The sequence below is a fragment of the Triturus cristatus genome, chromosome 6 (genome assembly GCF_964204655.1).
Source record: "Triturus cristatus chromosome 6, aTriCri1.1, whole genome shotgun sequence".
In the NCBI taxonomy this organism is placed as follows: domain Eukaryota; kingdom Metazoa; phylum Chordata; class Amphibia; order Caudata; family Salamandridae; genus Triturus; species Triturus cristatus.
The window spans coordinates 155,322,947-155,343,682 of record NC_140589.1 but is presented as its reverse complement, the minus strand read 5'-3'; the positions used below and the strand labels follow the sequence as shown (position 1 = coordinate 155,343,682).

Below are 20,736 nucleotides of genomic sequence, written 5' to 3'. Positions count from 1 at the left end.
AAACACAGCAGAACATGCAGCCCGGAGGGGACTTTTTGCCAGTCTACTTGTGTATATGTCCATAGATTACTGCGCAGCTATAACTGTGGCTCCCTAAGTGTGTACATGGGTATGATTTTTTTTTTGTAAGTTATAATCAATTCAGAAGTGTTTTTAGTCAGAAGCCAATTGCTAGTTCAAGCTGGAATGTGTAAAGTGACTGTGTACATTCACACTTACTCTGACCTGAATTAGTAATTTTCTCACTAAGTTTTAAATATGACTATTGATTTTAGTAATACATACATCAGATACATTGGGGAGTAATACAATAGACTTTAAGTATTATTATAACCTGATGAAATAGTTATCCTTGTAAGAGAAACCACCTTTCTACCGTTATTGATCTAAAAATGTGCATGATTATTGGTAGAAAATAAGGGTTAGAGGTCATATATGTCTTTGGTGCGCCTGAAAAGGCACCATGGACCAACAGGGGTCCGCGAACCATGGGTGAAGAAGCACGGTTATCAAAATCTAAGAGCCACAGAGCTGGACTTAGTGATCACATGTTGTGACTTTATGGATACGTTGTAGTTCATTGGCCAGGTTTGTAAGATCTAACATTAGGATGACACAGCTTGTAGACAATTCAGCAATGACCATGATATAATTGTAACATCTTTTTACTTTAATTTTATTTATTTTTAAGGGTTTGGATCTATGCTGCGAGCTCTTGGTGCTCAAATTGAAAAGACAACAAACAGAGAGGCTTGTCGAGATTTAAGCGGAAGACGACTTCGTGATGTTAACCATGAAAATGCGTAAGATGTTAATGACACTATTTTTACATTGGTTATAAATATAAAATGACTTACGATTGAGAACCTGCAACCACTTACAGTATGTAGTAAGAGAAATTTAAAAACATAATACAAATTGCAGGTCTTGAACTTAAGCTACTTGATTTTAGGACAGGCGGCATTTACAACATTCCTAGATTAATGTGTTAGATTTCCCTTAAAATGTGTGCTGCAAATTTACAATAGTGAAATAGAATTAATGGTAGCAACCATTATTGTTTAAGGTATAGTGGGAGAAGAAAGATGCGGGAGGGGCTACATTTTCCAGTTGGGGCATTTTACCATAAGACATTGCTTTCAAGATTCCATTATAAATTAAGCGTCACCAGTTAGTGTAATTTCTATGTCAGGTGCATGTTCTGATGTGACTTTCATAATGATGCTGGGGAAGCAACCTAGACGGCGAACACGTGCCTTTTGCAAGCTGTTCCATACTGCTGCCTCAGATTCTCCACTTATGATGTTCCTGCTACAGCCCTCCTCTAGAAGTTTGAGTGCTGGGAATCTGTGCCACAAGTTTGGTGTGCTGTCTCTGAACCTCTTAGTGCTGACAGCTAGCTATACAGGCACCGTGCCTGGCTTCTTCTGCTCAGTATCAGTATTGTTTCTTGAGTTGATCTCTTAGAATCTGCCATGTCGGCTAGTTGGGTCTCTTGAAAATGCTTAAAAACAACTCTGATGTAGAGAGACTCAGAAGTTATTTCGACTAATATCGATGTGAATCATGTAGTAGCCAAGATATTTATAATTGAAATGTGTATATATAGTTGTAGAATCAGTGAAGCTAGTTTGGGGTATACAGCATTTCAAGCATGCCAGGCAAAGCAGAAGAATGATACTAACAGTGACTGTGTAGCACAGTGTGAGGTCTCTAGCATTCATGAAAGGGGCAAGAAATACGAACAAGTTAAATTACCCCTAAACTTTCTCCACACCATGTGGGCAACATATGCTGGCATAAAAGAGGATCTTTCATTCATGTTCGAGAGTTCAGTGACTGGAACAAATTAGGTGACAAATGTGGTCTGTGTCCCCACTGTCCCAAGGCCCCAGAAGGTTTAACAATTTAGGAGTAAATGCGGAAGCCAAGAGGAATTCTGCATACAAGCTGATGTGGAAGAAGCCTTCAGAAACACCTGCCTGCCTTCCTGTCAGTTTCTTCCTATTCCGATAAGAAAGATGTGAAAAAAGAATTTGTGACCTCTGAGTTCAGTAGAAATGAGCTGACATGGATAGTATTGCAGAGGATAGTTTATTCCTACACCCATACCTCACCAGGTGACAGAAAGGGTAGCTTAGACCGTGACAAAGAGACCATCTTGCACAACAATTAATTTTTATTTGATTTATCTAAAGTATTTGATAGCATGGGCCTGGCGAGAGGGGCCGCAGAGCTCAGTACAGATAACAGGCCTTACAAAACACAGATGTTGGAGGCAGAAGCTATAAAGGAGGAGGTGTTAACCTGCATGATAAAGTCTGAAAAAAATGTGTTTTCAAATTCTGTCAGGCTTTAAAAAGGTCAGTATTTAGCCCGATGTCCGAAATAGAGTAAAAAATATTAGGGAAGGAGGAGAAACACTCTCAGGAACTTAATGCCTTCATATTCTGGCGTGGTTATTCATGTTTTAAAGGAGTCTCAACCACTAAGACTGTTAGTGGCATACTTCACAATTGAGTCTGCCCAGACGGGCGCTATTTTGACCATCAAACAAACACCTATGAGGGAGCAGGATGTAAGAATTAAATTCCCTAGGGTTTACCTCAATTGTAACCTGTCATTTTATTAAGAGGTCAGTGGGCAAGATTAAAAACAGGTTTGATGCTCTTGCAGAGAATGAGTTCTTCCACCATCTTCAAGTCACTTTTCACCCAAAACAACTGCCCTACGGGTCGTATGGATTTCTTTAGGACCGCCTTTAGATCCCTGATTTTTCACAGTTGGGTATGATTTAATGACTGTGTGTGGTATTATACTTGTGAAATTCACACTCACACAGGAAGAGATTGCCTTCTTGATCTGGAATAGAGACTTGCAAGTGGGTGTACTTACAAACCATCCTCATTCTGTGTGCACCCCCTCCATAAGAAGCTTCAAAAGGGAAGAAGAAAAGAAGCATTAGGACTACTGTTGAGTCCAGTAGCGTGTGGGGGAGATGGCTTTACAAAGAAAACTAAACTAGATTACTAGCTAGCAAGTGAAGGGGGAAAGATATCCGCATTCCCACACTCTGCTCTGATGCATTTTGGTCCGTGTACATTTGTCTCGGATTAACCTTCCACAAGAGTTTATCTGAAAATCCATTGATGGTTTCATTAGAAAGTAACAACTGGCCTATTCCAAGATAGTCCATCATTCAGCAACTGGGAAGCAGAAGTAGTTTGGCCCCATTTCAGTACTGGCGCATCTACACACATTTCCAGTGGACCAAGAGGGTTTTTTAAAGAAAATTAGAACTGTTTAACCAACATTAGCACACTGAGCCAATAGGACCAGCCACTAGTCATGTTCGAGTTGTGCATATTCTCATCATTAGGCTTTGCTTATTTCTCAAACTAAGGTTGGCGTTGTCATTCAGATCTCCTAGTGCAGGAATGTAGAAGGTGCAACCTCAAAGCCTTCAAAAGGCAGGACATTATCAAATTTAAAGGTGAAATGGAAAAAAATAAAGATTGGATACTAATAGTTGATTGCAGATAGAGGCAATATGATCATTATGAATGTAAGCATACTGGAAGTAGGATAGCAAAAAGATAATCTGGTAAACAAAGTTAGGGATTTTGTCGAAGTACAAAATTGGACTAGGTTCATTTACTTGAGATTAGTTTAGAGAGTGGAAATCCAAGAGTCTATACTAAAAGATTACTTCTGTTCGAGGTATGTGTGCGGTAGATACACATGCTTTGCATACTCTTGCCATCTAGTGTTTGGTCCGGATTTTTGCAAGTTGTTTTTCTTTGAAGAAGTCTTTTCCAGTCACGAGGTAAAGAGACTGCTCCTTTCAGTGATAATGTGCTTGGACATCGACTCCATTGTTAGATTGTTTTCTTTCCATCAGGTTCCGACGTGTACTGCAGCGCTCCGATTCGAAACAGTCAATCGTGATCCCTTCGGTTCGCAATTCACTTACCCTCGTCGGTATTGTTTTCGATCGCGTTTCCACCTTCTGTGTATCAAAAATTTGGGAAATCTTTCATTATCTATTAGAAAACACCAACCGCAGCCTTTGGGCCTAGCTCGTTTTCTTCTGCCTACTTCCATTCGAAGATCCATCATTGAGTCTTCTGCTAATGGAACGGACACTGCTTTAATTCTGTCCTCGGTGCCATTCCAAATACCCGCGCACCGTCCTTCATAAGGTCTGTAACCTCTGTCTCTCCCCGGAACATAAAGAGGAAGACTGCAACGCTTGTCGGTCATTCCAATCCAAAAAGACTCAGCGGGACCGTTGGGCTCGACAAAGACACTTGCATCGGCAGAATATCGAGGACACTCCAGATATCTTCGGAGAAGATATCGAGCGAGAAGAGATAGAAGCGTTGGCAGCGGAAGAAGAGGCCTTCTCCGTCCAGGACTCCGATTCAGAGTTGGAGATCGAACTAGAGTCTTATGACGTTACAGCTGGACAGGGTGCTGTGAGTAACTAAGACCCTTTGCCCACAAAAGCCACTCTAACTAAATAAAAGGCAATTGGGCCACCACTGCCAACAGGCTGTGGTAGGCACCGAGACTCCGATTCCAACGCCCCGCTTTCCGGCTCGGCACCGAAACAGCAAGTCAAGCCTTCGGGCTCGAGTCGAGAGGATATCCCTTCGGTTCCGAAACATTCCGGATCCAAAGACAAAAAGGACAAATCCAACTCCCACCAAAACATAAAGAAGCTCCTTTAAATCCACCGGAGCATATTTTAGAGACAATGAAACAAAAGTTGGATCCAAAGCAGAAGAAAATTCATATAAATCCTGACACTGGACACATTGCTACTAAGTACCATCTTCCAAATGGAATATAAATACTGAATATAAGATTCACCTCAAAAAGAAAAAGGACATGGCGATTAGTCCTATTAACATTCCTCAAACACCATCACCTTCTTCACCTATTATATCAGCTTCAGATCCTTTACACATCACACCACCAGGTTCTCAAAATACAAATCCTGATATAATAGATGATGATGACTCCTATAATCAGCCAACACCTGATCCATGGGATGACTACAATATAGACCCACCTGTAGACACAGACCCGGATCTGTATCCGGCTACACCTTCCCCTCCTGGTGATAATACTGCTTATGAGTTGATTGCTAGGGCAGCCACTTACCATCGGGTGATTGTACATAAATAAGCCCTAGAGGAAGATTTCCTATTTGAAACCTTAGGAAACACTCACAGAACATCACAATCCTTGCCTATGGTAAAGGTATGATGAGTCATGCTGACAATATTTTTAAGGATGCTGTTAGAGCATGCATATTAACACCTAGGGTGGACAAAAAATATATACCCCCTCCATCTGACCCTGTTTTTATTAAGGGTCAGTTGCCTTCAGATTCTTTAGTAGTTTCCAACGCCTGTAAAAGGGCAAATTCACAAACATCAGGGGAGGCCCCACCTCCTGATAAAGAATCAAAATTAATAGATGCCTCCTGGAAAAGAGTAGCTGCTCAATCAGCCAGTCATTGGCTCATAGCCAACACACAAGGCCTATTGGCAAGGTATGATAGTGCACACTGGGATGAGATGGAAGAACTATTACAATATCTCCCAGAAGAATACAGGAAAAGGAGGAAGGAAATAGTGCAAGAAGGCAAGCTTGGCTCCAATTCCTCTGTCAGATGTGTGTTAGATGCTGCAGAAACTGCAGCTAGACAAGCCAATACCAGCGTTCTGCTCAGGAAACATGCATGGCTCAGAATTTCTGGTTTCAAACCAGAAGTTCAACAAACTATTCTTTTTTTTTTTTTTTAATAACTGTTTATTGGCACGGTTCAACATGATGGTCATTACACGCAGGAAATAATTACTTTTACGGTGTTACATAGTCCGAATCACATACAGATATCACAGCTGTCGATGGTATATAATACAAGGTGTTAACATTACAGATCACATTAAGGTGTTGATGGTTCTTCAAGGGATGGGATCAGGGGAGGCTCACACAGGTTGCCACAGTACACATTCCATTTCGACCAGCTTGCTGTCCATTGCCGGGGGCAACCCCGGGCAACATATACTGTCTTCTCTTGCAACATGCACCAGTCCATGTCCTTCTTCCATGCGCTAAGTGTTGGTGGCGTTACTGCCCCCCAAAGGCGTGCTATGTTGCTTTTTGCTATAGTCTGACCAAGCATCGCCCATATTTTGCCCTTTGCTGTCCAATCTGTGGGCTCCCAGATGTTCAAGAGGCACCTTTTGGCTTCAAGCCGCATTTCTACCCCCCAAACTGTACGCATACATTCGTGTACCTGTTTCCAGTAGGTTTGTATCAAGGGGCACTCCCATAGTATATGCATGAACGTCCCTGCCAGACCACATTGTCTCCTACAGAGCCCTTCCTCACTCCTGCCAATCAATACAAGCCGGTTACCAGAGAGGTAAATTCGATGTAGTATTTTCAGTTGAATCAACCTCAAGTTTGCCGATATCGCCACTTCCTTGGGGGAAGAAAGCGCCTCCCTCCACTCCTCATCATCTATCTCCAGACTGTCATTCTCCCATTTTCTCCTTAGTTCGATTAGGGGGTTAGGGGTGTGGTGTATGAGTTTTTTGTATGTGAGGGAGATGGCCTTTTCTGGCAAGTGACCGTCCAGCAGTCTGTCCTCTAGGGGGGAGGACTCTGGAAGGGGTGTTCCGGGTGGGATGTTTGCCTGGAGTGAGTGCTTGACCTGCGCATAGCTAAAGTATTCTGTTTGTGCTAGTTCATATGTCTGCTGTAGTGAGGCAAACTACACCATGCCATTGGGTCCCCCATAGGTCTTTTATACGGGAGATCCCTATCAAGTCCCAGTTATTGAACCCTTTAGTGCGACCCAGTGTGCCAACAAACTATTCTTAATGCACCATTTGATAAGGAAAACCTCTTTGGGCCTCAGATAGACCAATTGCTAGAAAAAATGAAAAAGGACTCAGAAGTAGCAAAATCAATGGGAGCACCTCAGTCCCCTTCTACTAGAGGTTCCTTTTGTCGCTCCTTCTACAGAGAGGTAGAGGTACACCAACACACACCTCTCCATCCACTAGCAAACAGTGACTTGATATCACTTCCCCCCGATCATTCATCACCTGTCAGGGAAGATTACAACAATTTCTTCCCATTTGGCAATCAATGACAACAGACAAATGGGTGTTGGACATTATCCAACATGATTATTGCCTGGAGCTCACAAGCAACCTTCCCAGTATTCCACCCCGTATTCACAAACTGTCTTTAAAACACCATTATCTGCTCAAACAAGAAGTACAAGTTCTTCTAACAAAAGGAGCTATAGAACCCGTCCCTTAGTAACAACAAGTATCTGGGGTATACTTTGTAATTTCCGAAAAGGACGGTTCATTAAGGCCACTCTTGGATCTCAGGCCATTAACCCTATACATATTGATTTGTGATAGGATTGTGATTGTGGTATCTACCAGTCAGAACTTTCATGCAGCTACTGGGAATGATAGCTTCATGCATCACCATAGTGTCTCATGCAAGACTAAATATGCGTTCTTTACAAGAATGCTTAGCACGTCAGTGGAATCAATCACAGAGTCCGCTAACAGATCTAGTGTTGGTAGACAGCCGTACTCCTCGCTCTCTGCATTGGTGGAACACACAAAATGTATAAAAAGGACGGCCCTTTATTGACTCTATTCCACGAGTCGTGCTCACAACAGACGCATCTCTCACAGGGTGGGGATCAGATTTACAATATCGACCCTATTCCACGAGTCGTGCTCACAACAGACGCATCTCTCACAGGGTGGGGATCAGATTTACAATATCGACCCTATTCCATGAGTCCTGCTCACAACAGACGCATCTCTCACAGGGTGGGGATCAGATTTACAACATTTAACAGTTCAGGGTCTTTGGGATCCCACCCAACAGAACCATCACATCAGCTACCTAGAACTCCAAGCAGTTTAGCTAGCGTTAAAAGCATTTCTTCCTCATCTGATAGGGAAAGTTGTCCTTGTCCGGACAGACAATATGACAACAATGTACTATGTACAAAAACAGATGGGGGAACACACTCTTTGCAGCTGTCATGCCTCTCTCAAACCGTTTGCCGTTGGGGGATTCATCAAAAAATCCACCTCCTGGCAGAACACCTTCCAGGGACAGACACTTCTTTGCCAATCTCCTCAGCAGACGAGGCAACAAGTACACAAATTGGAACTTCACCCACTAGTTCTCCTTCTTTACTTCCAAAAACGGGGATTCCCACAAATAGACCTCTTTGCCACAGCAGAGAACTCGAAATGCCTAAACTTCGCCTCCAGGTTCCCACACTCTATCCAAAGACAATGCCCTATGGATCAACTGGTCAGGCATATTTGCTTACGCTTTTCCTCCTCTCCCTCTCCTTCCATTTCTGGTTCGGAAACTCAGGCAGACCTCTCCCACACTGATTTTAGTGGCTCCCACATCAGCTTGTCAACCATGGTTCACCATACTATTAGTACTATCAATAGTTCCAGACCAGAAGCTTCACATAACTTCAAATTTTCTCACACAGAACCATGGAGAAATCCGTCATCCAAACCCCAAGGTTTGGATCAACTTAGCGATTTGGCTCCTGAAGTCATAGAGTTTGGATGTTTAAACCTACCACCAGATTGTATAACAATTCTTAAGGAAGCAAGAAAACCCACCACTAGAGCATGTTATACAGCAAAGTTTAAAAGGTTTGTGATATATTGTCATAATAACAAAATTGATCCGTTAGATGCATCTATACAAAATATTATTTGCTATGTTTTACATCTACAACGTGCAGGCCTTGCCTACACATCTATTCGATTACACCTTGCAGCAGTAGCTGCATATCTAAAAAACAAACAACATTTATCCTTATTTAAAGTTACAGTAATTAAAGCCTACATGGAACGCTGTAATAGAATACCACCACCTAGGGTACCATTTTTTTTTTTTTTTTTTTTTTTAAAATACATTTATTTTTCCCCTGCACATTGGCATCAGCGTCCGAAAGGAACCTACGTTCTAGCTCCTGTAGCTGGCCTTCCAAGTCTGCAAACTGCTTTCTCAGCGCCCAAAGGACACCTGAGTGTTTGGCCATAGCAATGCCCCTAATGTAGACTTTGAAAGTTTCCCAGACCACTGAGAAGGTATCAGCCGACCCTATGTTGTTCTCGAAGAAAGTTTCAACCGCTTCAGAGATATCAGATTTAAACACAGGGTCTAGTAGTGATTTGGGGGTAATCGCCAAGTGAATGGCGGGATATGCTTACTTGGAGTCTCCAAGACCAACAGTACTGGAAAGTGATCGGCGAGAGTGCGGGGAAGCACTACACAGTCTCGGGCCAATGCATACAGGCCAGCAGAAGTCAGCCAGTAGTCTATCCTAGTGTGTAGGTTGTGATATGATAAAAGATAAAAAAGAGGAACTCTTACTGCATTGGTACTCCCTCCACCACAGCTTGTGCTGATTGTGTGGAGGGAGTATCGATGCGATATTCTTGCCCCTACTTCCGGAGGGACAATAATCGTCCGCCATCTTGTAAGGGTGACGGTCTAGTTTCGCGCAATACTACGTCCATCACTGTATAAAGGGAAGGAATGGCGCTGATGCGCGCAGCGGGCGCACCGGCGGCGCGGCGAAGGCGCGCCTAAGGCAAGCCCGTCTGCGCCCGATACGCGACCAGCGCCAGTCATGCTGCCTGTGGCCTCCTTAGAAGAAATTTAAGCGCATGTTATTTGGAAAAATTGAATATTATTAAACAATACGGACATTTCTTAGATGTTAATAACATCAGAGGTCCTGTAAGTTACTGGAAATGTCAGGCAGAGATAACCTTTGATGACCACTATATCACAAATGACCCGGAAAAGGAAATCTGTCATCAGGTGTCCTTTCGAGGGGGTCTAATTAATGCACGTTCTTTAACTAAGCATGCATTAGATATCAACGAATTATTGATAATAAACTAGACTTCCTATGTATTACGGAATCCTGGTTGAAGGAATAATCCGGATATAGCGGTTGCCTTGCCCCCAAATTTCACTATGTGTAGGAAAGATAGAGAGGACGGCAGGGGAGGGGGAGTAGCCATTATACATAGAGAGACCTTACAATGGAAGACCTTTACCCTGCAAGGACTAAAAGGAGCAGAAAACATGGGCTTTTGCTGCACCATAAATAACTCCTTTTCCTTTTCTGGGGTCTTGCTATATCGTCCTCCAGGTAATTGCAATGTTTTCCTTGAATCCTTAGGAGATGCTCTTAGCGTGGCAGTGCTTAGATATTGGAATTTTTCACTGCTTGGGGACGTCAACCTACACCTGGAATGTGATAACAGCCCAGGAGTTTCATCTTTTCTGGAAACGATCACCCTACTTGGCCTGAAACAAGTTGCTCAGGGACCAACACATAGTGCGGGGCATACGTTGGACATGATTTGCACTAATCTTATGTCACTTCAGATCGGAAATCCAACTCCACAGGTGTGGTCTGATCATAGCTTTATCCCTTTCGTCTTTCCAATTCCTAAAAAGGTCGGTGTAGGCATAAGTAACCGTAACATTACGAGCGTACCCAGGCGGAAATGGCAGTCTTTAGTTTCTAACCCCCTTTCATTAGTAACAGCTCAAGATACGGTTCCAACACTCGTAGGGGAACCGGGAGAGGACTCGGTCAGAATGCATAACTGGTTAACATCCATAGGGAACAAACTAGATCCTCCCAAGTGCAGTATTCGCGCATCCAAAAGGAAAAACCACAATGATCCCTGATTCTCAAAAGACTTGGCGGATCTCCATCTGCATTGTAAACAGCTTGAACGCAAGTGGCGAAGGGGATATGAAGTAACTAACCTGCACATTTTTAAATCATTTAGGAAACAATATCATTTGGCTATTAAAGTTGCTAAAAAAGAATATTTCGATAATCGAATCACCATGGCAAAGTATAATCAAAAAGAAATATTTAAAATTGTTAAATCTTTCACAGAACCTAAAGCTTTACACTCCGTGATCCCTCCGTCATTTACACTTTGTAATGAAATTGCACTCTACTTCGAAAATAAGGTTAAGAGCATTCAAAGCAATTTTGAGACTTAGACCTCAGAACCTCTCCAATGGAAAGGTATTAGACCATAGAATGGTCAAGCATTTCAAACTGTCTCATTAGCTCAAACGAAAGAGGCTATATTAGCTTGTAAATCAGGTTCTCCACTGGACGCATGTCCTCCAACTTTTTTACATCATATCATTGATGTTGTGAATCCGCTGATTAACAGAATAGTGAATTCCTCCTTAGCCTTAGGCATAGTACCCGATGAATGGAAATTTGCAATCGTGAAGCCCCTCAAGAAAAAACAGAATGGTTGAACCATCTAATCTGTCTAGCTATAGGCCTATATCCCTTTTACCAATTTTGGGTAAGATCACAGAGAGAATAGTCTACAAACAGCTCTCCAGTTTTTCTGAGTCTACATCTATTTTTCATCCTCGCCAGTCTGGATTCCGCCCAAAACACTCGACAGAATCAGCATTACTTGAGATATCAGACACCCTAAAATTCATAACGGATAGTGGCAGGAAGGCAGTCCTGATCCTTTTGGATCTATCTGCCGCTTTTGAAACCATCTCCCATGGCATCCTGCTAGACAGATTAAGATCATGTGGCTTTTCTGACCTTGCATTGGCATGGATTACATCCTTCCTGTCTTAACAGAAAGCAGGTTGTGTCTTTGGGCTCCTGTCTATCATTTGAACGTAACGTATCTATGGGTGTCCCACAGGGGGCCTCTCTCAGTCCTCTCCTGTTTAATATATATATGGCCCCACTCATCTCTTTGATCTCATCCTTTGGGATCGCAATCACATCTTATGTTGACGATTGGAAGAGAAATCGACGAAAGCCGAAGAACATTTTAAGGCTTGTTTTACGGCAGTCATCAAATGGATGAATAACCACCATCTCTGCTGTAACACTGACAAAACAGAAATCCTTCCTATTGGAACAAATAATTTTTTCCAACCTAAGGCCTGGTGGCCAGACGATACTGCAGCCCCCCCTTCAACGGTAGGGGTTGCAAAAAATCTGGGAGTACTGTTTGACTCTTCCCTTTCATTCAAACCTCATGTCTTAAAACTAACAGGTACTTATTTTGGCCTCATTAAAACATTGAAAAAAAAATTCAATCTAATCCCGCTTGCAGCAAGGAAAACGGTAACAGTAGCTCTTATATTATCACGGCTAGACTACTGTAATAGCCTCCTTGCAGGGATGAATAAAGCTTCCCTGAGGAAACCAAGTAGTTCAGCATGCAGCGGCCAGATTGGTCCTAGGGCTTCCATGTAGAGCGTCTGCTGCTTTGAAGACTCTGCATTGGCTTCCAATCCATAAAAGAATCTTGTTCAAATTACTGTTGACAACCTTTAGAGCATCTCGCTGTTTGGGCCCTGCTTATCTTCCCACTAGATTTAAATCATATACTACAACAATGACACTCAGATCTAGCACTGCAAATCTACTTACAATAACTAGGTTCAAATTGTCAACTAAAGGAGGGAAATCAGCAACGGTCTTGGGTGCAAGGCGTGGAATAGCCTGCCAAAGGAACTGAGAGCGATTCAACAGGAAGAGCTATTTAGAAGAGCCCTATAGACTTGGATCTTCGGATTAACAGATGTTTGCTCCTTGGCCCTGATGTAGCCTATATTGTTGCAGCCGTTCATAGTTATCTGCAGCGCCAGGAGACTCCGTTAGGAGTGACAGTTGCGCTATACAAGCTGCACATTTCATTTCATATGAAGAGTATTGTGTTTAACCTCCCTTATCTTTAGATCGTGTTCTCCAAACATCGTGCAAGTCTAACTGCGTCAATGCCCCAACTATTACCCGGGCAGTTGCTGTGGGGCGTCTGTCCGGGCCTCCCGATGTATCCAGCCACAGATCTAATATACAAATGAAATCCCCGCCCCATAGTTGGGGGGGCCGCCCTGTAGCCCTGCATCTTCTCAATTATCATTTCATAAAACTTGGGATTGTCATAATTCGGCCCGTATATGTTGACTACTAGCAAATCCAACCCCTTCCCGGAGCATCTCGAGATCACGTATCTTCCCTTCAAGTCTGTTTCTAATGGCTCCAGGCGTAACCCTGCCTTCGGGTTAACCCAGGTAATCACGCCTCGGGCGTGAGACGTAAACCCCGCTACGTGAACATTACCCTTTAACCCCCTACTGTCGGGCATCCTGCTATTAATTGGCAGGTGTGACTCCTGCAATAAAGCGATATCTATATTATGTCTGGTGAGGTAAGCCAGGACCTTCTTCAACTTTCTGTTATCATTCAGGCCTCTGACATTCCAGGTCAAGGTTTTAATCCTGCTAGGGGATAATGGCGCTATGTGACAAGTGGGAGTACCATTTTTCTTGTTGTACTAGTTTTTGGAAGTCTTTCTGTGCTGTTGTGTAATAGTGAGCTATACCAGGACTGGGCTGTCGATTCTGTCATATTAGCTAAACTTGTGTTGTGTCTCTGCGTGTCCCCTCCCATGCCATGCTTACCCCAACTTTGCATTGGCGTACAACCCTCAACAAACCCATTTACTTGTACCAAAAGTAAAAAAACATAATACGCTTATCACATAATAACCAGAAACGAAAATACTCCAGATTGCGGTTCACGCACGTGGGCGGATGTTTCCCGGGCCCTATACTGACCTGTGCGCACCGAGCGAATCTTAGTCTGTTTGCCATCATTCTTTTATTGTACTTTATACTAGCTATGTAGTGGCAGCATGCTATATCCTAGTGCTCCGCCTGTAGGCCAATTGCAGAATAAACCCTATCACTATGATTAAAACATCCCCAAGCTGCTTCACAGTGCCCTTTGAGCAGCCTAACACCAACCTGGCCGCCCTGCGTTAGTCACAGCTTTGCCACATAGTTCCTTTTATTATAACAGTTCCCGCCTTCCCCCAGGTGTACTCTAAACTAGCATTAATATGCAGCAACATTTAGTCCTGGTCATCTAAACTTCTTCCATTAGCACCCTCTTGGATCAGCGAATCACTGTTGTAGACTCTGTCCTTCAGTGCTTTCTGTAGGAGTTTTGGGTCGGTGAAGATGCGGAAGCGCCCTTGTCTGTTGACTCTTAGCCTTGCCGGATACAGCATTGCATAGTCTAGGTTTTGGTCTCTTAGTTGCTTCTTCAGCGGTGCGAATTGCCTGCGCGCCTCTTGCACTCGAGCCGTGAAATCCGGGTAAAGTGAAATGGCAGACCCCTCGTAATGCAGTGTCTGTTTCTCACGGGCCGCCTTGAGCGCCGCATCCCTGTCCCTGTAGTATAGCAGTTTGGTGATGATAGGCCTTGGTGCTGCCCCTGGGGGAGGTCTTGGGCCCAAAGCCCGATGAGCCCGCTCTACAACAAACATCGTAGAAAATGTTTCGCGCCCTAACAGAGTTACCAGGAATTTCTCCACAAAGAGTTACATATTTCCCACATTGGTGGTCTCTGGAAGGCCCATAATTTGTATGTTGCTTCTTCGTAAGCGGGCTTCCAGGTCCTCTGCCTTATCATGTAGTGTCGTCAACAATTTCCTCACTTGCTTCTGTTCCAGGTCTAATTCTGTCTGGGCTTCCTCCACTTCCGTGACCCTTCACTCTGTCATATCTTGCCGTTCCGCTTGTTTATCCATGCGTTCTGTTAAGCGGTCGATGCGTAGCGCCATAGAGTCAATCTTGCTGTCAATCGTGGTCAAACTCTGCTGCAAGCTTTTTTCCATTGCGGCTAATATGGAGCGGATATCACCATCTGCGGGATACGGATCTTCTGTCTGCGCAGTCAGGCACTCTTCTGGGTCCTGCTCCCGGAGCCTAGATTTACGCTGCTCAAAATTAAGCTTGGGTTGCGTCTTATCTACCTTTCCCATGGTCCCTGCGGCTGTGTTACTGCTGCTCCTCCAGTGGCATTCCAATGCTCTATGATTGGCGGCCTGGGACCCCAATTCGTTTTGCGACCAGTTGCTGGCTATGTTTTGCTGAGTGATAGCTATTGTAGTCAGTGGCAAGGCAGGGGGCGTTAAATATCACTTCTGAGTGGTGAATGAGCTGGTAACCCTCCTGGCTCTGTGGGCAACCAGACCTCTCCCGGTCTGCGTCAGGCTATCCCCGGTTGGAGTGGGACCCTGTAGCTTCTATCCCAGCCGGAGTGCCTTGTGTATTTTCGCTGATTATCAGCTCCAAGCCCAGAAAGAGGCGTCTTGTTTACCCGGTCCCCGTAGGACTGCGAATGTATGTCCCCCAAAGTATGATTTGTACAGTATGCCCAGATGCCAGCAGCCGTCGAATCCGCCCCGCCACTGAGTGCAAGTTTTTGTTAAACAAGGGATGTACGGCCCTCCACCCCCGCGAGTTTGAACCAGTATCTCTTGTACAGGTCCGAGATGCACTAGGTCTGCCTCCTGGGGCCCTCAGAGACCGTAGGATATATGGTCTGTTTCTAGTTGGGTAGTGGAGCCCCAAGGGAAGGCTTCAACCTCAAGTGTCCGCTTGAGAAGGGTACAGGCGCGCAGAATAACATTGTCTAGTGCCAGGTTACAGCCCCATAGACTCAGTGACTGCAAATGGCTGTTATCTCTTTTGTCAGGACGCTTCACCTCAGTATTGTTGCGTAGGCCGCAGATACACTTGCGGATGCCTCCGTCTCCACAATGGCCGGCTCCGTCCCCCGTGAGCCCCCGCGAGCGAGTAGTTGCATTCAGCCAGGTCAAAGGAGGCGGGGGAATCTTGCCCTAGCGGAGTCCCACGACTCCTCCCTCCGTCCGATCACTTATACGATCTTCTACCGGGTCAGGGCCGCCTCTGCCAGCGCTGGGACCTCAGCCCAGCAGAGTGCGGTGCTCGGCGCTCCGCAGCAGGGGCCCCAACAGCGGTCTCTACAAGTCACAGCTCAGCCTCGCCTCAGCAGCAGTCCGGCGCACACCGCAGCTCCCTCATGGGCAGGTATTCAACGCCGTATCTCGAACCCCAACACCACAGGTTTACGGTACACTGTCTCCCTGCGGGCGCGCATGCAGGGGGAGCGGCTCCTCTCACCCAGACGGAAGTCGGCCTGCATTTCAGCTTTGGGCAGTTTGGTCTAGGGCTCGGCCTTTACGCTGGTCGTCAGCTCCAAAGCTTGTGGGTGGTCGATGTGAGTCCAAAACATCACACTTTGCTTGCGACACACTGGTGCAGTTGTCAGCTTGGAGTGTTAAAAATAGGCAGCACAATAGTGGGATAATTGCAGGATTGCGAGATGGCTCGTCGGAGCTCTCAGTCTATGCAGCCATCTTGGACTCGGGCAAGCTCCGCCCTCCCACCCCCTCCCCACATAGGGTACCACTTGCACCTGTCTGGAACCTTAACATTGTTCTCACAAGGCTCATCGGTCCACCTTTTGAACCTTTACACAACTGTACATTACAATTTCGTTCGCGGAAGGTTGCCTTTCTCATTGCTATCACTTCACTAAGATGTGTTAATGAGCTGCAGGCATTAACATTAGAAGAACCCTTTTTACAACTTCAAAAAGATAGTTGAGTTACCTGTGTTCTTCCTTCAACCTGATTCAGTAGCAGAAAGAGCTCTACATACACTTTGATGTCAAAAGAGCACTATTATATTATATTGATAGGACAAAAGATTTTCGCAAAGCAAAACACCTTTTTTTGCCTTTGCTCCACCTCATAAAGGGAATCCTATCTCTAAATCCAGAATTTCTAGATGGATTGTTAAATGTATTCAAGCTTGCTATGTTAAAGCTAAAATAATGTAACTATACCGCCTAAAGCACATTCTACTCGCAAAATAGGAGCATCTGTGGCATATTTAGGCAACATTCCTATAGCTGACGTATGTAAGGCAGCTACATAGTCTACGCATCACACATTTACCAAACATTAATGTGTGGATGTATTACCACGTCAACAAGCTAATGTAGGATAAGCAGTGCTAAAAACACTGTTTCAAATAACTGCAGCCACCACTTTGGGAGGATACTGCTATGCAGTCTATGCAAAGCATGTTTATCTACAGCACACATGCCTCGAACGGATGATGTTAGTTACCCTGTAAGCATCTATGACATGTAGAGCTGTAGATTCACTTGCGTCCTCCCTGAAAACCTGTGGTTGTTTCAGTTCTTATTATTATTCACATTAAATATGCATGGACATCTCTATAGTACACTTACTCCATTCTCACCCTCTTGCGCGAAAACAATCTAACAATGGAGTTGATGCCCATGCGCATTATCACTGAAAGGAGGAGTACTTTGCCTCTTGACTGGAAAGGACTTCTTTGAAGAAAAACAACTTGCAAACATCCAAGCCCAACACTAGATGGCAGGAGTATGCAAAGCATGTGAATCTACAGTACTACATGCCAAGAACAAATGCTTTCAGGGTAAGTAACATAATCCTATGGAATGTAGTAAAATGGACATTGACCAGGTATTTATGTTGCAACAAAGAACCTTTAAAAAACACTTGCCTCCCATTACCTTTTCCCAACCGTAAAACGTAAAAAACCCTTCCCTTCCTTTACCTGCCCCATAACCTTAAAAAACCTTATCTTCTAATGCCTTTACTTGACCTTAAATACTAAAAACTCTTTATCTCTCCCCTTCCCAGAACCGTAACAACCCTTTACATTCCTTTACCTCTACCCGCCTGTCAACGCAAAAAAAACCTCCAAAAACTTGCCTCCATTTGTTCTTACTGCCCTTGCACCCTAAACACCCTTACCTCTCTTTAACTCTACCTGTCCCTGAACCCTAAAAACCCTGTTCTTTGTTTTACCTCTAGCCACCCCTACACCCTAAAAACCTTACCTAACTTTCTCATTACCATCCCTGTACCCTAAAAATCCTTCCATACCTTCCCCCGAACGCTAAAAGCCCTTTATCTCCCTTTACCTCTAGCCATCCCTGAATACTAAAAAACCCTTACCTCCCTTTACCACTGCCCACCCCATAATCCTGAAAACCCTCAGCCTACTTTACCTCCACTCAACTTACTCATACCACGCTGAACGTTTACCTCTCCCTAAACCCTCAAATTACCCTTTATTAAAAAGAGAATGACATAATTATGACATCTGATTAAAAATACTTTAAATACTTATCTGCGTGATAAAAGTACAGCAGGTTAAAGCCCCAAAAAGGGACTTGTATATTTCTTACCTGTGCGATACGTGCATTGTAACGTCCTACAGGGTAAAGACTGCATACCATGCTATACTACACTGCACTACATTTATGTTACTGATTCACTAAAGGCTTTAACAGCCAAAGTGTGTTTAATAACCGTGACTTCAAACATTTTTATTCTACCGCATTTGTACTCTTGTAAATTGAGACTTTAGCCATTATAGGTTCCTCTTTTGCTGGGTAGGGCATAATTAGTCAGGGATTTAATAATTGTGTGCCTGTAAATGTTGGGTAAAACTGTAATGGTTGGAAAATATGATTTCTCCTGAAATATATCTTTGCACCAAAGGACAGAATGAAAATTGAATTTTATATAACCTCAATCAACTGGCTGCTGCACATGGAGCTGAAGGTGAGCTCCAACATGCTCTTTTTTTTTTTGCAGAGTTTTATATAGCGCGAACTTGACCCGAATCCAATCAGGTATCAGAGCGCCTTACATAGCACCAGTTACGTTACATGAGGACACCCATTCATTCTTTGTTAGTCACGAGGAGATTAAGTGATTTGCCCAGAATCACAGGATGTTCGGCGTCATTACTGAGACTCAAAGCCAGTTCCCCAGGTCCGAGGTCGAGCGCCCTAGCCGTTGGGCCAACTCCTCTCCCTAGCTGGTGCACTAGGCAATGGGTTCAGTCTCCACTCTTCACTTTTTACACTATTTGAATAAAATAGAAGGTCACAGGTTCATGGCTACAACAATGCCTCCAATCACAATGGCCTCAGGTGGAGAGGCACCTATAAGATCTAGTGTGGGTAGGGCCAGCGACCCATCGCTCTCTGCCTTGATGGAAGAGCAACAATCTGTTGCAGGGTCCGCCTTTCAATGCCCCTGTTCCGCAAGTGACCATTACAAACGACGCATCCTTACACGGCTGGGTGGCACATATGGATGGTCTCACAGTGCGTGGCCCCCAATACAGAAATGTCTCCACATCAGTCATCAAGAGACTCCTGTGATTCAACTAGCTCTCCAAGCTTTTCAATAACGTTTTCGCCACAAGGTGGGTGCACCAACATGACTGCCATGTACTAGAGTTGAAAACAAGGAGCGCCTATTGCACTAGGCCATACATCACAACATCCTCCTAGCACAATACCTGGGGTGGACGACCACTTCACAGATATGCTCAGCAGAAAGCAACAGCAGGTACACAAGTAGCAAATTGATACAACACTGTTCCACTCATACTTCCAACAGTGGGGAACCTCAGAGGTGGTCCTCTTCGCCACACACCATACCGTGAACTGCCAAAGCTCCTCCTCCAGGTTGTCTCACCCACAATCTAAAGGCAATGCCCTACAGATCAGCTGGTCAGGGATATTTGCTTATGCTTTTCTTCCTCTCCCACTCATTCTTTGTGGTTCAGAATCTCACGCAAACATCCCTCACACCAATTTGAAAAGCCCCAACATGAGCTTGACAAGCATGGTTCTCTTCCAGGGTATACTCATCAATAGTCATAAGCACTGAATAATCCCCGCCCACGTGCGGGACCCCGGGGCATATATAAAAATACATGTTCGAGGCATATGAGCTGCAGATCACACACTGAGGATAAGATCGCCATCTGGTGTTGGGCTCGGATGATTGCAGGTTGTTGTTTTCTTCGGAAGAAGCCTTTGGTCACGAGGTTGGTGACTCCTCCCCTGGACAACAGTGCGCATGGGCATCCACTCCATCGTCAGATTGTTTTTTTCCGCCATTGGGTTCGGATGAACTTTTTCCGCTCCAGCAGAAAACTTCCAGCAATCGATTTAACTCGTCAATCTTCATTCCATCGACGTCGAAATCAACTCGGACCGGTTCCGGAAGCGGCTGATGGACAGGACACCCTTTAAAAAATGCCCCCAGTGTGGAGCGAAGTTCCCCCACAGTGACCACCACGAGGTTTGTAACCTCTGCCTGTCGCCGGAACACAACGAATCGACCTGTCCAGCTTGTGCCGCTTTCTGTTCCAAGAAGACCCTCCGGGACCGAAGAGCTCGACGCCATATTATGGCCAAACCAGCTCCAGAACCGGAGGACATCTTTGATCAGGATGTTCCTGAAGATGATACCGAATATCTCGATCGTGTCCGAGGCCGACGATTCCGATGACCTCATCACTCCAGGGCAGCGTGTGAGTACCACCCCCCCTGCCCCTGCCCCATCCAAAAAGCCATTGGTCAAGACTCCGCCAGCTGGGCCCAGTCGCGACCGGAAATCCTCTTCAGAAGCCCCGCCCTCGGGCCCGGCTCCGAAGACATCTAAGCCTGTAGGTGGCTCGGGCTCGAGCAAACCTCATGTGATTGTGCCTTTAACACCCTCGGCACCGAAAAAACCACTGTCGGCACCGAAACAGGCTTCAAGACCGAAATCTCCTTCGGCACCGAAGTCTCCACCGGCGCCGAAACGTTCTTCGACATCGATGCCTAAAAGTCCCTCGGCACCGAAGCCATCGGCGCCGAAACATACA

At 44.8% G+C, this 20,736-nt stretch overlaps 1 protein-coding gene across 1 annotated transcript in view; it reads left to right on the top strand.

Moving 5' to 3' along the window:
- SDE2 (spliceosome associated SDE2) overlaps positions 1 to 20,736 on the top strand; it is a 330,538-nt gene that overhangs the window by 115,795 nt on the left and 194,007 nt on the right. Inside the window, exon 3 of the mRNA XM_085610407.1 lies at positions 692 to 803. Within this exon, the coding sequence (XP_085466533.1) occupies positions 692 to 803 (112 nt within the window). The remainder of the gene's footprint in view (positions 1 to 691; positions 804 to 20,736) is intronic.